The 16,523-nt window shown below is 48.8% G+C and overlaps 1 protein-coding gene across 9 annotated transcripts in view; it reads left to right on the top strand.

Annotated features, from left to right (window-relative positions):
- The window catches only part of PDE4DIP (phosphodiesterase 4D interacting protein), a 103,132-nt gene extending 88,494 nt beyond the window's left edge, over positions 1–14,638 (top strand). For 5 of the 9 annotated variants that reach the window (XM_053391057.1, XM_053391060.1, XM_053391056.1 and 2 more), the window contains 11 exons: positions 574–708; positions 2,234–2,422; positions 3,658–3,948; positions 4,735–4,866; positions 5,624–5,801; positions 6,437–6,561; positions 9,248–9,423; positions 10,323–10,454; positions 11,669–11,786; positions 12,665–12,711; positions 13,646–14,638. In XM_053391057.1, the coding sequence (XP_053247032.1) occupies positions 574–708; positions 2,234–2,422; positions 3,658–3,948; positions 4,735–4,866; positions 5,624–5,801; positions 6,437–6,561; positions 9,248–9,423; positions 10,323–10,454; positions 11,669–11,786; positions 12,665–12,711; positions 13,646–13,693 (1,571 nt within the window). In that variant the 3' untranslated portion in view covers positions 13,694–14,638. The remainder of the gene's footprint in view (positions 1–573; positions 709–2,233; positions 2,423–3,657; positions 3,949–4,734; positions 4,867–5,623; positions 5,802–6,436; positions 6,562–9,247; positions 9,424–10,322; positions 10,455–11,668; positions 11,787–12,664; positions 12,712–13,645) is intronic. The other 4 variants (XM_053391058.1, XM_053391059.1, XM_053391061.1 and 1 more) reach the window with 4 other exon arrangements.
- Positions 14,639–16,523: the final 1,885 nt, after the last annotated feature.

Genomic DNA, 16,523 nt, shown 5'->3' with positions numbered 1-16,523 from the left:
GACATTTCCAAGTTCCCAAGGAATTCACAAAACCAAAGACACACACACACACCGCACGAGTCTAAAAGCAATTTAGATTTGCAAGTGAGATATTCTGAATGTGTGTATCCACTCCTCCGCCAGTTATTCAGCTGGTGTGAGGTTAGAAGAAGGCTCAGATCACCAAACTACCTGGTCCTCACGGGGCACCCAAGGGCTTGGGAGGTCTGCACCACTGCTGTGTATATGGGAATATGCCTTGGTTGCATTTGAATACCATTTCTGAAGGTGGGAGGCAGATCATACCTGCAGTTCAGATGCTTGCTATACTTTTAATGCGATGGTTGTACGACTGCTTTTATTTTGTCTCTTCTCACTTAATATGAGCCACTTTGAGAGCACCATGTTTTCTTAATGTGTAGGGTATAAATTTAGCCAAAAAAAAACAAACAAATTATTATCACTGTCCACATTTCCTCTCCCTCTTGTCTCGTCCATTGTCATATGATCAGGGCTCCTTTGCCCCCAGAGTTTAGCCATGATACTCTCCACATGCAAAAGCATTTCCCATCCTCTCTTTGTGGCTTCTTTTAGACTGTTATTCCAGCAAATCTTCTGTGCAGCCATCTCCCCCACCTGCTGCAGCCACATCTCCTGCTGCTCCAGCGGAGCCCATCCCAAGGAGCCGCCTTCTGTCTCCTTCGCAGGCCACCCAGCAGCCTTGCAGAGGTATGGTGGACCACATAAAGCAGAGAGGAACGGTGGGCAAATTGTCGGCATGTGTGGACCTTTAGTTATAACTTAATTGATGTTATGAAGATCAACATGCAACATAGACGTGTTAGGAGCAAAGGAGGGTACAGTAAAGAATATTCAGGGATCTTAATTGTCAAGGGGCTAAAGCATCTCATTCACCTCCTGCCCTTGGGGCTCCTTATGACCCAGGCGTTTCCAGCTCAAGCCTCACTGCCTTTAGATGTGTCGTAATATTGAAGACAAAATGTAGCCACAACCTTTTCCCTGCATCTTCAACTTGTGGGGGAAACTCCCATGGAAGAGAATGATTTCCAGATGGCTTGAATTCCTATACTGCTTATTTTTAGAACTTAACCCTTGACATCATCAACAACAGCTTTCCCTCAGCTGGGCTGCCTGCCATCCTGCACCTTTTTTCTGAACCAGTCCTTTGGTGAGGAGGGAGAATATTTCCAGTTTCACCACATCTTTGTATATGTTTATTTTTCTTCCCAACAAATATTATTTTATAGAGGTGTTTCATTGGGGGTGTAGGCCCAGTCAAAATTTCCTGGGAACCAGCAGAGAGCCAATGTCATGACTTCAGAACAGGCACAATATGGCTGCATCTAGGAAAACCGCTCAGAATCCTAATAGCAGAATTCTGCGCTAGTTGCCATTTTCAAACTGTCTTCAAGGGCAGCCCCATGTATAACACATAACATACAGAGGGTAAAGGTAAAGGACCCCTGACAGTTAAGTCCAGTCGCAAATGACTCTGGGGTTGTGGCGCTCATCTCGCTTGACTGGCCAAGGGAGCCAACGTTTGTCCGCAGACAGTTTTTCTGGGTCATGTGGCCAGCAGGACTAAGCCGCTTCTAGCGAAACCAGAGCAGCACACAGAAATGCCATTTACCTTCCCGCTGGAGCGGTACCTATTTATCTACTTGCACTTCATGCTTTCAAACTGCTAAGTTGGCAGGAGCTGGGACCAAGCAATGAGAGCTCACCCCGTTGCAGGGATTCGAACTGCCGACCTTCCAATCGGCAATCAGTGGTTTAGACCACAGCACCACCTGCGTCCCTGACCCAGAGGTTATCAGAGCATAAATAATCACAATCATGCTGTGTCTCTCCTGGAAAGCCCACAGCTGACCAACCAGATGGAGCTGGTAAGAAGGACCCTTAGCCACCAAAGCCACAAGGTCAAGTGGGGATGGATAGATCAGCGTATGCCCATCCTGTGCACAAAAACTACTCTGCCTCATCCCATTTATGGACAGATCATTTTAGGGAAAGTTCTAAACTATCCACATAGCTGGGAGGGGAGAGATGCTCTTTCGTGGAATCAGTCATTCTCGCTGAGCAGACTTCTTGAGCACTCGCTGAAGAGGCGATATTGTGTCCTCCAAGCTGCAGCCAGCATCTTTGGAGAAGAGCCGACTTGGTTCATATGTTTGTCTGTCACCTCACCCTCTTAACCTTCTCTCTCTCTCTCTCTCTCTCATTCTGTGCCTAGGGTTCCATCCAGACTCTTTGTCCAAGCCAGCTGGTTTGGTTTCATTTGCCTCCAGGCCCTGCTCCTTCCTGCCTTTGGGGCCTTCTCCTTCAGCCCCGGCTCCACTCCTTGGCTGCTGCAGGGCGCCAGTTTTCTCCCTGGCTGAGGCACAGCAGGAGCTGCAGATGCTGCAGAATCAGCTGGGAGAAAGTGAGCACTTGGCCTCCCTCTCCAACCTCCCACATGGCTTGCATGGCTTGCATGGCTTGGTGAACAACCATCTCTGCATGGCCTGACTTCACCTTTTAGAGAAGGGAAACTAACCACCTCCTAGGATAGCAGAGGCCATTGCAGACCAACTTTTGTATGTTCATTCGGGGCTGGTATTTTGAGGGTTCCAGAAAGGCAATGGACACTGACACTGTAGGGCGGACTGTGCTCACTGCCGAGAGCAGGGTTGAGGGGGAAATTAGATTCAGTTTGCATTTAAAGGTGAAGCCACTGAATTCACACTTCTCAAACAATATGAGAACCAAATACAGTCATCCTTCAACATCTTTGCTTCCCTCAGCCAACCTTTATTTCTGGGCCACAGTGAGGAACAGAGATGCCACATCATCACACAATAGATCCCCAGTTAGGATCTTCTCCCTCTGTGTGTATTTTAAATTAATCTTTAATCTCAGAGGATCCAGATCAGACCGGGAATTTTAGCAGGTAATCCTCCCTACCCCACCCCACCCACAATATTCCAAATTAGAACAATTTCTCCCCATCCCTCCCCAGCTTCTGGAAGGATTTTAATCAGGAGAACATTGAGGAGAAAGGGGTCAGCCCCCTTCCCTGATCCCCAGTGTGAGCTGAGCACCCATAGCTCCCTCCCTTTCTATCTCTCTCTGTGTGTATCTATATCTCCCACAGGAGATTCTGATTACAGATCTCCCATGTTACATCTAGTGTGGTTTGAGTTGCCTTGCTTTCTGAGTCTTTCTTATTGTTGGCAACTTGACAGCTGAAAGGACTTGCGGACCATATCAAGAAACAATGTGTTGTTGTTATTTATTGCACTTACTAGCTGTCATGTTGTTTTATTTCACTCTGCATTGCATCTGCTTTTCTTTGCCCTTAAACACTGTCGTAGCCTAGAAAACCCAGACTGGTTTTATAGACAGCAGAATTTTTCCTGAATACTAACAAATCTTCCACCAGCAAGAAGCAGGTGCCGAATTTTTCTCTCTAGAATTGCACCCAATAAAGAGTTGTGTTCTGGTTTTCAGATGCCAAATACCTGGACACGTGCTGTAGGGAGAAAGTGGGGAAGTTGGCTGAATGGAGTAGAGAGCCGCAGCCGTCCCCACTCCCATGGAAAGCTTGCAGTGTCACATAAAAGTGAGCATGGTGTCCTGCCCTCCTCTTTCTGACTTTCTGCTGTCCCCTTTGCCTAGGTGTGCAGCTGCCAGCTCTACCTCCTGTGAAGTCAGGGCCACCGGCTGGCTGCCTTTCCACGGGCTTCCCTGCTGCCTCTTCCAAGCCCTGCCTCCAGGCCTGCCCTCGTGTGGGTCAGTTGCTTCCCATGCAAAACTCTGCTGAATGGAACAGGAAATCTGAGGGGTGGGGGGGGGAGAGCAACCCCCCCTCTTGTATGCGCCTGAACTTCAGAGAGCCACAGGAGAGATGTGTCTCTGGAATCCTGCCATCATGTTCTTTAGCAACACTTTCTAGCCAGAAGCTCTCAGGTAAACCCTGCGGTCCTGTCCTCTTCATTGCATGAGTCATGAGAACCATCCTTACCAGCCTTCTTTGATTGCATGGTTCCAGTGTAAGAAACCACTGAGTATTCCTTGGATCATGAGTGACATCCTGCTCTGGATCAATGGGCATTTCCGGGCCTAGGTCTGGTGAGATTCACCAGCATCTCTTACTATTACTGATATTACGCAGGTGGCGCTGTGGTCTAAGCCACTGAGCCCCTTGGGCTTGCAAATCAGAAGGTCAGCGGTTCGAATCCCCATGACGGGGTGAGCTCCTGTTGCTCTGTCCCAGCTCCTGCCAACCTAGCAATTCAAAAGCATGCCAGTGCAAGTAGATAAATAGGTACTGCTGCGGCAGGAAGGTAAACAGCATTTCTGTGCACTCGCTGGCTTCTGTCATGGTGTCCCGTTGTGATGGAAGCAGTTTAGTCATGCTGGCCACATGACCCAGAAAGCTGTCTGCGGACAAACACCGGCTCCCTTGGCCTGAAAGTGAGATGAGCGCTGCACCCCATAGTCACCTTTGCCTGGACTTAACCATCCAGGGGTCATTTACCTTTTACCTTTGCCTTAATATTGCTCTTGTAGAACAGGATGTGTGGTTCCACCTTTTCATGCCAGGTTATAAATTTGAGGATGATAGTAGCTTGCACAGGTCAGGTCTCCTTCCTATGCCAGGAAATTCCCAGAGCTTCAGAATTACTTTCGGCACATCCTACCTTGGCTCTCATCTCTCTTGCATCTGTGCCCTTCCTTGCTGCTTGAGCACAGCTGGTGGTCTGCTGGAGGAACACCTTTCTGAGATCCAGATTCTCCGCCAGCGCCTAGAAGAGTCCATCTCTGCCAATGATCACCTGCGGGAGCAACTGGAAAAACGCCTGTCCCTGGTGCCAAAAAGTCATGGTAAGAGGAAAGGCATCCTCACCCTCTCCTCAGGGAGAGATCTGCCACAGATGGCACTCAACCCCAAAGTGCTCTCACACACCCCCTCAGCTGGGATCCAGAGGAAGCAATAAAATTGACTGAAGGCATTATACAGGAAGACTTTAATTTAGAAGGGATCTTTCCTGAATGGGACCATGAGTAACTAGACATTACAGAATAATCTTGGAAATGCAGAAGAGTGTTATTGGGTAAAATAGCAGTATGTTAAAGTTCTGTTTAATTCCGCTTCAAGTGGAAAAGCTATAAGGGGCTCTCTGTATATTTCATGCTTTCAAATCGTACTCAAGTACAAAATGCTCGTACGAAATGCCCCTCACTTTTCCTTCCTTGCATCCAGCCATTCAGAGTGCAAGGGATCTCTCCCCTCCCCTGTCTTCTGGTGTACCTGGATGACGAATGGAAAGAACTGAAGTCCAGGTTGCCTCCCAGAAAGCAGACCCTTCAAAGTCATTTCCCTTCTGCCAGTCTGTGTGCCATATGGGGAGGGAGAAGCTCTGAGGCTGGCAGGAGATGGAGATCAAAGCTCAGCTTGGACAGCTGGCCTTTCCATGTCAAGGCCAACCTCCCTTCTACAGCAGCTGGAGATTCTGATGGTCACATGTGAAAAGGCACTAACATTTTTATTTTAATCAAAGAAATAATGGCAGTGTAGTTGCATTCTGTTTGAGGACTCTTTAGTAAGATAAAAGCACCCCTGACTCTCTCCCATCCCCAGAGCTGGAGCAGCTGCAGGAAGCTCTGCTGGCATCCCACTCAAAACTGCATGACGGCGAGATGGAGCTGCACCAGCAGCGAGCTGAGCAGCAGCGGCTACAGGAAGAAATCCGAGGCAAGCAGCAAGACTTTGTGCACCTCCAGGAGGAGTTTCTGGCTCTGCAGAAGAACAATTCCAGGTAGGCCAAACAGAATGGCAGAAGTCAAGGAGATGGAGCATCTCCTTGCCCTCAAAGTCTTATGGAGATGGGGGCTGTCAGGTGTGGAGGCTGGATGACTAGGAATTGGGGTGGAGGGACGGGCTTTCTCGGAGATGGCCTCAGAGCCATTCGCAAGGATCCCTACAACGGCAGGCATCTCCACAGCAAAGACTAACAGGTTTAGTGTGGCATAGGCTGTCCTGGACTGCAATCCATTTCATCTGAACATTTCATCACTCCAGTCCACAAAAGTTTATGGCCAGAATAAATTAGTTTTTAACTTGGTGAAATCTGCTTCATTAGTTTTACTGTAAGATTAATAAGACTAGCCTTCCAGAAAACATCAGACATTGTTTGAAAAATAAAACCCCAAAACACTACAGTTGGAGGAAGGAAAGAACTTTTGCAGGAAGAGAACCCAAAAGGAGGGTGAATGGGCTTTGATTCCCCCCCCCCCCCGAGTTGGGAAAGGGAAGAAGAAGGAGGAACTCTGATGAAGCTGCCTTTAGGCTTTCTGCTTCTGCTTGTCCCTTCAGGATGGGCCTTGCAGAGACATCTGACTTCCCAGCCAGAGATGGCCAACTTCCATTCATTTCTTGGGGTTCTCCTTTCAGGCTTCAACACAGAGTGGCTCTGCTTCAGCAGCAGTGCGAGCAAAACCAGCTGCACTTCCAGACCCTGCAGGCTGAATTACAGGTCTATAAGTTGCTGTGTGGCCCGCAGTTGAAGGTGGCCTCAGGTGGGTACTAAGCTGCTTCCTGGGACACCCCTGGAATGCTCCTGGGGGTGCTGGCTGGTTGGGCCTGGGCACTGGAGAAGCAGGTGGAGGCCGAGAGGGCAGGACATTGGATCTGCCTCTGGGAAGTCCGGAGTGGAACAGATCTATCCCGGAGCTCCTAGGAAGTCTTCACAGGGGCCATAGGGTTCCCCACTTACTTTGTTCACCACCACCACCATTAATACATGTATACCCCTTAATGGGTATGGGTATGGGACGCAGGTGGCGCTGTGGGTAAAAGCCTCAGCGCCTAGGGCTTGCCGATTGAAAGGTCGGCAGTTCGAATCCCCGCGGCGGGGTGCGCTCCCGTTGCTCGGTCCCAGCGCCTGCCAACCTAGCAGTTTGAAAGCACCCCCGGGTGCAAGTAGATAAATAGGGACCGCTTACTGGCGGGAAGGTAAACGGCGTTTCCGTGTGCTGCGCTGGCTCGCCAGATGCAGCTTTGTCACGCTGGCCACGTGACCCGGAAGTGTCTCCGGACAGCGCTGGCCTCTTAAGTGAGATGGGCGCACAACCCCAGAGTCTGTCAAGACTGGCCCGTACGGGCATGGGTACCTTTACCTTTACCTTTTACCCCTTAATATGCAGAATCTGTAAGCATTTTACATAAAGCACAGTGAGATAATTAAAAAAGAATGCATATGCAACATTTAAGCAAAAAATACAAATATATCTGTAAAAACAGAGAAGCTATCAACAAAACATTCAGTTCAACATCATTAAGTAATGAAAAAGAACAACATGATGAATCTCATGAGCCTAGGAATGCCTGCTGAATGGGGGGGTGTTAAAGCTGGCCGCTGCTTCTGCCTCACATTCTGCAGTACATGGAAGACCCTTTGACCGCTGGTCAGGTGGATCAGGGTGGAGGAGAGTCCAGCAATAGCAGGAGAGCCACAGGTTCCCCATCCATGGTTTATCTTTAAGATAAACTCAGTGTTGTTTGGTACTAATTTTTTTGCTTGTATCTGTAAAAACATAATAATGAACTAGCAATTCCCTTCACTCCTAGATGCTGACAGAATGCTGGCTTGAGTAATTTGCCTTATGACTCTTGTATCATTCCTCTTCCTCCTCAAGATTCGTGTGACTCTTTGATCCTGTTCCCATCATGACCAGACTGAAATTAATTAAGCATGTATTTATTCCCTAATCTTTTGGGAAGTTGCAATACATTATGAACAGTATTGCTTGATGGGTTGTGCAGTATCAGAGCAGGTATTGGATGAGAATATTGTGTAATATTGGGTGAGAAGTCTAGCATAGTCAGAAGATTACAATAATAATGATCATAAAGTATTGCAACTTCCCAAAAGATTAGGAAATGGACATAAAAGGGCGACTTTTCAAAAGATTAGCTGCAGACCAATGGAACCTGTAGATAAATATGCTAGATAAATCAACTAAGTCTTTCCTCATATACCTTTTGAGTTGGCAACTCAAAAGCTGACAACTAATATACCTAAACAGAGCAGCCGACACCATCAGTGGATTATTTTAGGGTGGATGTCTTCCTTGATCCTCCCTGGAATTTTCACTAAACCCAAGATGGGTGACACCTGGCTTGAGAGCAGTACATGTGAAAAGGATCTAGGAGTCTTGGTTGACCACAAACTTGACATGAGCCAACAGTGTGACGCGGCAGCTAAAAAAGCCAGTGCAATTCTGGGCTGCATCAATAGGAGTATAGCATCTAGATCAAGGGAAGTAATAGTGCCACTGTATTCTGCTCTGGTCAGACCTCACCTGGAGTACTGTGTCCAGTTCTGGGCACCACAGTTCAAGAAGGACACTGACAAACTGGAACATGTCCAGAGGAGGGCAACCAAAATGGTCAAAGGCCTGGAAACGATGCCTTATGAGGAACGGCTAAGGGAGCTGGGCATGTTTAGCCTGGAGAAGAGGAGGTTAAGGGGTGATATGATAGCCATGTTCAAATATATAAAAGGATGTCACATAGAGGAGGGAGAAAGGTTGTTTTCTGCTGCTCCAGAGAAGCGGACACGGAGCAATGGATCCAAACTACAAGAAAGAAGATTCCACCTAAACATTAGGAAGAACTTCCTGACAGTAAGAGCTGTTCGACAGTGGAATTTGCTACCAAGGAGTGTGGTGGAGTCTCCTTCTTTGGAGGTCTTTAAGCAGAGGCTTGACAACCGTATGTCAGGAGTGCTCTGGTGGTGTTTCCTGCTTGGCAGGGGGTTGGACTCGATGGCCCTTGTGGTCTCTTCCAACTCTCTGATTCTATCATTCTATGATTCTAATTCTCTCCACACATGCAAGGAAAGTCACACCTTGGGATGAAGCTCACGTGAGATCAGCATCTCTCTGTGTGGATGCAGGTCAAGGCAATAGCCAGAAATTGCAGATCTTGATATTTCACCCAACTCTCACTAAGTTTTAGCAAGATCTCATGCAATCTTGCCAGAAGTCGGCGCTGCTTCTCCACTGGTGGTGGTGGGTGGGGCAGTATGACCACGAGGGCAACAGCTCTTGTGCTTTTGCTGCCTGAAGTGGCTGCCTCCCCCCACCTCATAGGTGAGCCAGTCCTGCATCTGCTTGTAGCTGAAGAGAGCAAAGCCTGTGTGATCTGAACTCCAAAGAGGTGCTGACCCAATTAGGTTCCAGTCTGGTGCTTTGCTTTCAGGGACACAGAAGCAGGAGAAGCCGGTGCTGTTAGACGATATCAGCAGCCAGGGGTCCCATGTGATCAGCCACCTCAAGGACTACAGCACCCTTAAGAAACAGATTCTGGAAGGCAAGACTCTGATCCACAAAATGGCCTCTCTCCTGCATCCTGGCCAAGAACTACAGCAATCCAAGGTAAAGTGGGAAGATGCAGAAAATATAAACTCCTCCGGAGCCACATGATCTTTCTCAGCCACACCATCACGAGACTGCGAGGCCCAGGAATGGCCACAGGTTGTTGGGACTGCAACAGTTATCACAGGGTATCTTTCCAGCCCACCTGGGCCATGGGGAGAAGAAAGGCTGCTCCCTCATGTTAGGACAGAGGTGCTCCTGGGAGGACTTACTGAGACAGCTTGAGGACCACCAAATGCATACTCTCCAGAATTACAGTCCCAGAATTAAAAAACCATCCCAGCTTCTGATTTGATCCCAGAATATGCCTATTTTGCCCGCCAGTGCTATTGCCCCCACGCTCAGCGAGGAGGGTGAGCTGGTTCTTGTCCCTCTTCATGGCCTTTCAATGGCTGCCACTGCTGGCCTCCTCCCTTGGGCAGCTTGTAGTGGCTGCTGAAGGGCAGCCAAGGAGGAGGAGGCTCCCGGGGCAGGGAGAGGGCAGGAAGAAAGTGGGAGCAGAGCACAAGGAGTCTTGATTTTTTAATGCTTTATGTGTCTGTGTTTAATCTTGCTGCTTCCTAAAATTTATTGATTGGTGTGTGCTTTTCTTTTTGTAAGTCTACCAATAAAATAAGATCTGGATTGAGGGGTTTTCTCGGGACGGGGGGGGGGGCCATGCCCCGTTGGGGTGATGCTGGTGGCCCTCACCATTCTTCTGACAGGAAATGCTCTGCAGGGCGGGGGATGCAAAAAATGGGGGCGGGTCAAGGAGGGCCAGTTGTCAGGTCGTGAGAAATCTCCCCTATTTTCATCTGAGGAATGTTTGAGAGTATGCAAAAGTTAAACAGGGGCGTCAGAGTGGCTGAGGTTGTGCAAGAGACTCTCTTGATAAAAGTTTCTTCTCTCTGCTGCTGTAGATCTTCTGCCAAGAAAGGATCAGGCAACTGCTTGCCAACATGAGTTCTTTGCACCAGATCCTGGAGAAGTCCGCTTTGCTCCTGGCAACGTTCTGGAGAGCAACCCTTCCCGGCCCTCACATCTCTGCACAAGTATGACAGGCAGCAGGGAGACGCTTCCTCTTCCCATCCTTTCCTTTAGGAGCAAAATTCCTTGAATGCCATGTGACAGAGATCTTCCTTGTGCGCTGTCTGCCTCATGCAGCCGGGTGTTTTGTTTTGCATGTGGGTGTGTTGGAAAGGGGACGATGGAGACATAAGAAAGGGCGGCGTATTCTATGTGGTGCAGAGAGAGAGAGAGAGAGAGAGAGAGAGAGAGAGAGAGAGAGACTCTGCTCTTAGGAAGTGGCATCCCAAGTAGTTTTGTGTCATGCTGCAGGCATTCCTAACTTAGTCTCTTAGGGCTGATTTATATGTGCAACAGAATGAGTGCTAGAATGGACTAGACTATTCAATTCAGCAAAGAAAATCGCGTTTATATACCACTGTATCATAAAAATATATCACAGAGGTTTGTTTACAAGAATATAAAAACATAAAACCAGACAATAAAATAATAGAATGTTAAAAACAAGTTAAAAGCAAAAAATAAAATAAAAAATTAAGCAAACATCATCAGACCATTTGGGGAAAGTACTCTAAATTGCCCGCATAGACCTAATGAAACAGAAATGGTTTCAGCAGGCATTTAAAGGTTGGCACAGGAGATGCCTGCTGAATCTCTATTGGCAGGGAGTTCCTCAGGACTGGGCAGATGATCCTAAACGCTCAACTTTTCATTGTTTCCAAATGAGCCTCACCAACTCAGGAAATGACAAGAGACACTTCTGCAGATGATCTCAGTGATCGAGCTGGACTATAAGGGTTCAGGTGTCCCCTGAGGTAGGCTGGACCTAAATTGTTCAGGGCTTTGTAAATCAATACAAGGATATTGAACCTGCCTCGGTAGCAGGTGGGCAGCCAGAGCAGCAGTTTTAACAATGGTGTGACCTGTCCTCAGTCAGAAGCTTCCGCCAACAGTCTGGCTCCCACCTTCTGCCCCAGCTGGAGCTTCCAAACCAGACCCAAGGGTAGCCCCACAGAGAGCGCATTGCAGTAGTCTGTCCTAGAGGTTACCAACGCATGAACTACAATGCTGTTTTACTTTTGAAAAGTGAAGAATTATAAAATGTCTTTTACTCATATGTTGCTTGAAGAGGTGCAGCACATTCTTTTACCTGCAGGAGTCCATAGCTCGTTCTGTTTCATGGTTGGACTGCGTCACTCTTGGAGATGCCATAGAAAATAATAACCAGCTTCTTTCTCAGGAGCCATCTCGGAAGGAGGAGATCCAGGAGCTCAGAGCCAGACTAGCTGAGCCAGAGAGTCGCCTGCGGACTGCCGGCCGTGGGAAGGAGAGCATGGAGAGCGTCCTCCTTAGCCACTGTGAGCTGCCTCCCAGCTGTGAGATGGTTGGTTGGGCAGGGGTGGGTGGCTTGGCCGTGCAGCCCTCAAGGCATTCATCCAGCCTACAGATCCAGAGCGGGCAAGGCTTAGGGTCCTCCTGCCCTCTTTGCAGCTGAATCCACAGCAACCAGAAAACAATGCTGGGTCTTGTTTTGGGGCAGGAAGGGAGTGGAGAGGAAGAAAACTACAAGTTTACACCCTTGTAATTAAAAATAGGAATGGGTGATTGCCCTCCTTTTTGCCTCAGAAGTACTTGGGGGGGTTCAGGAAATTACAATCAAAGACTCGAGAAGTCTGGAGGGCCTTTTCCTCCACAGCCTCCCACATCTGGGTGCTTGTCATGGGGCAGAGGGAGCAGAGGTGCCTGCTCCTGGGCTGTGTGCCGGCCTCAATTCTGTTCCCAGTAATCAGAGCAGAGGTGCTCAGGGAGTGCCTTGACTCAAATGCCTGCCTAGTTCTAATGGTATGTTTGATAAAGTCTTCCCAGCCCCACTGCATAAGCTATTGTTATTACATGCCACAGACATTGTTTTCTTTGACTTGGGGCTGTATCCTAGCAGTGGGCTGGCTACTGTCCTGTGCATTCTCACATGCACACGCATGCAGAGCACATACAGGTGCATGCATCCCCATCAGGGCACTGGGCTCTGCTCCCCACAGCCCTGGGTTCTTTGACTTACAGCACTGCTGCCAAAAGCAGCAAGGCACATTGGGCCTCTGCGTAGCTGGCCGGCCCCCCACTGCCCTCTACTGCACGAAGGGAAATCTCACAAGTTGCCTGGGCAATGAAGGAAAAGCGATGAAGGGGTCAGGGAGGAAATGTTCAGAGACAAGCCTGATTGTTACTTTGCTTACAGTGACAAGGACATACGATGTGCTGAGGAAAGCAAGGATGAACCTGGAGGTAAGTCCACGCCCACTTACCTGCACAATGATACAGGTGAGCCAGGAGGCTACAGAGGAATGCAGGCCTGGCTGGGCCAGAGTTCACTTGGCCCACAAGTTGTGGTGGCATTGCCGTTGAGCACCACAGGGCTTGCTCCGAAGGCCTTACTCCACTGCTGTCCCTCTTTCTTGTGCAAGGCTACAAACCCTTTCACACTTCTTAACTACCCACACAGGTGTTGGCCCCTGGGTCACAGGGTCACCACCCCCAGGCTCATGTTCTTGAAAAAAGGCATCCCCATAATGGAGAGAGAAACACTCAGACTTTTTCCTACTTTCAAGGGCTTTTGTTCAGTTTACCACCCTCCCTGCCTGCTCTAGGCCAGCAAATTCTCCAAGATAATCATAGAAGCTGGGAAAGAACTGTGAGGAACAGCAGCTGAGAAAGTCCTAAGACCAGTTTGTCACTTGTGTGCTGCTTCTTTTTCTGCTACTCCAAGGAAGAGAAACGCTGCCTCTTCTCCAGACTGTCGGGGAGCGCCTTTAACCTCCAACCTGCTGCACAAATGCCTTATTGCCTTTCAAATCCAGACTATCACCAGCTTAGAGAGGGAGGAGGTCCTGCTCCGCTCTCCACACCCGCTGAGATAGTGCTGGTCCCTGGCTTTCATGTGGGCTAAGCAGCCTTGTACCCAGAATATAGGGGCCCCCAAGCCAGTTTTGTAGTCAGCAGTGGGTTGTGTTTACTCCCCACCATTTGCAGCCATGGATTTCAATTCAAAGTTGGTGTTGCAAAAGATATTGTCCCATGGCACCAGTGTACCACTCCTGCCCTTTAGAGCCCTCAGAGCTCCTTGTCCCCACTGCATGGTAGGGTAGGGTTAAGCAGAAGGATGAGAGGGAGGGAGTTAACCCCGTTCTTAGACCTCTGCTTTGTGCACTATCCTCTCTAGGGGATTTCCCCCCAGCCTCTTCCATCCTGTGACCATGTTCTTGCATGAACGAAGAAGGAAACCTAGCAGCTCAAGTGCCCAGAAGCAGGTGGAAGAAAACGAAATTCAATTACAGTTCATCACCCAAACCCAGGCATCAGAAAATGACCCTGCCCCAGACCGGCAGCTCTTCATGGTCCAGCAAGCCCTGACTTTTAGGATTTGTCCTGGAACCCAGCCACTGCCTGACTTGCCAACTCCATTTCCTTCAGGGTGCGGCACCAAGCTGCTCCCGACCACTGCCTGTGTGTGCTCTGGAGTGACTGCTGCTAGGGATCAGGCTGCAATTTGCCTGGAAATGATCCAGCCAAAAGTGCAATACTATATTAAAAATAGACTACTGCTATAAATGCTGCTGTCTGGAAAAAAAAGGAGTGCTCTAAATGTGGCTTCATCCGAAGCTGCGCTCGTCTGACTCTGTGAGGCTGGCTGGCTGAGGCTCCGCCGCTTCTAGCATTCTCCTGTGTATGTTGCTGTAAATCAGGGTGTAGAATGTAAGGCAATGCTTTCCTTGCTCCAGAGAAGTACGGCCTTGAGATATATTATTTGAAAATGTAATTATGCTGAATTACTGGGAAAAAGGGAGAGAGAGCAAGGCTCCCTTAGCCCCGGCAACATTTGACTCTTCAGCTACTCATTTCCATCTTCTGAAGTTACTTCTGAACTCAGCCCCATCAGCCCACAGGCTGTTTTCTGATGTGTATCTCAAGTCACCTTCTGCAAGACTTCTTGTGACTGTTGCTTACCTGGAACAGGTAACACCAGTTTACATATAATGCACACAACAACTAATTGTGAAAGGATTAAAGTCCTTACTATAGTCTGTATGCTGTTAAGAAGGGCTCTAAGGGATGGGGGGAATGAAAGTTGGCTTTGCTTAAATTTATTGAAAGACATGAACCATGTTTTCTTTGCATTATTTGAATTCCCAATAAAACTTTTTTAAAAAGTGAATGGAGTTTGCCTATGATGGAAACAGAGAACTTGCATCTTTGCTCGCAGTGCGAGACGGGCCTGGGCCAGCCCCTGAACCTTTTCTAGGAGCCGCTAAATTAAAGCGTTACCTCAGTTCTATTTCCTGCAGGAGCTAATGGATTTAACACAGCTCCAGACAGCTACTGAGCTGGATGTCAATTGGGCATCACAGGACCAGAGCTGTCCCAAGACTTGGTGAGGCAGCCGCTGCAGTGGGAGAAGACAGAGGGATGGCTCTAGCCGCTCCGAGTCCCGGCAAAACCGCCTGCCGGTTCCACAGCCCTTCTCTCTCCCTGCTGCTTGCCAACACCCTCTTGCACCCAGGATTGCAGCCTTCTTTCCTGATGACTCAGCCACCAGCTCCATGCACTGGGCTGCTGCTACAGGTCTTTTTATGAGTGCAACTGCAGAGTTTTACCTGGCAGCTCTCAGCTGACATTGAGGACTATTATTACACATGTTCACAACCACTCTTTAGTTCAGGCAGATGCAGATGTTGGGAGGTCTGGGTTGCAATCCTAACAGCCTTACCCAGTAGAGAGAGAAAATTTCAGATAAAACCTTGGTCACTTATCACTTGGTCCTAGTCAGGTTGCATGGCAGTGGGACAGGAGAGGCGTTTTCTGGTTCACCTCATGCAGCCCTGGTGCTTTTGGTCTGGTTTTGCCACAAAGTGCCTTGGCTACCTGGATGGATGATATCTGCTGGCAGTACAGGAGAAAGGAAATTTCTTGATTTACCTGGACCTCAGGAGCTTTCGATGAGTTTCCTTCTGGATGTGATGTCCTGCAGTGGTGGACCTTGTGATCAAATTTCAGCAGCATCTTGTGCGATGCCAAAATTCAGCACCTCCCTCCCTTCCATTCACCATCATACTTGTGGCACCCCCTGTGCTTCCAATCACGCTCCCCTAAACATGTCCATGTCCAGACTGGGAGCTGAAAGCGCCATAAGGAAGTGGTTCTGTTCATTCTTGGCTAGCTGATACTTGGAGAGGGTGCTGGGAGACTACAGCCTGCCACCCCACCCATGGTATGAGCTCCTGTGGGGTCTCTCCACTTTAGCACCCACCCACAACTACTTGAGTCATCTTAGAATCTGGAATAATGTATCAGTACAGTGCTGACGACACTCAGTTCCATTTCTTATTTTCATCAGATTCAGGAGAGGTTGTGGAAATGAACAACAACAACAAATTTCTACCCTGCCCATCTGGGCGGCTTCCAGCAAATGATTAGAAATACATCAAGACATCAGTCATTTAAAACTTCCCTAAACAGGGCTGCCTTCAGTTGTCTTCTAAATGTCACATAGTTGTTTATTTCTTTGACATTTGATGGGAAGGCGTTCCACAGGGCAAGCGCCACTACTGAGAAGGCCCTCTGCCTGGCTCCCTGTAACTTCGCTTCTCGCAGTGAGGGAGCTGCCAGAAGGCCCTTGAAGCTGGACCTCAGTGTCCAGGCAGAACGATGGGGGTGGAGACACTCCTTCAGGTATACTGGGCCGAGGCCCTTTAGGGCTTGAAAGGTCAGCACCATCACTTTGAATTGTGCTCGGAAACGTAATGGGAGACAATGTAGGTCTTTCAAGACCGGTGTTGTGTTGTCTCGGTGGCCACTCCCAGTCACCAGTCTAGCTGCCACATAATGGATTAGTTGTAGTTTCCAGGTCACCTTCAAAGGTAGCCCCACGTAGAGCGCATTGCAGTAATCCAAGCGGGAGATAACTAGAGCATGCACCATTCTGGCGAGACAGTCCGCAGGTAGGGATGGTCTCAGCCTGTGTATCAGATGGTGCTGGTAGACAGCTGCCCTGGATACAGAATTGACCTGCGCCTCCATGGACAGCTGTGAGTCCAAAATGA

This window comes from Podarcis raffonei, chromosome 6 (assembly GCF_027172205.1).
Source record: "Podarcis raffonei isolate rPodRaf1 chromosome 6, rPodRaf1.pri, whole genome shotgun sequence".
NCBI lineage: Eukaryota > Metazoa > Chordata > Lepidosauria > Squamata > Lacertidae > Podarcis > Podarcis raffonei.
The sequence above is the reverse complement of the archived record's forward strand: the minus strand, read 5'-3'. Positions and strand labels throughout refer to the sequence as shown.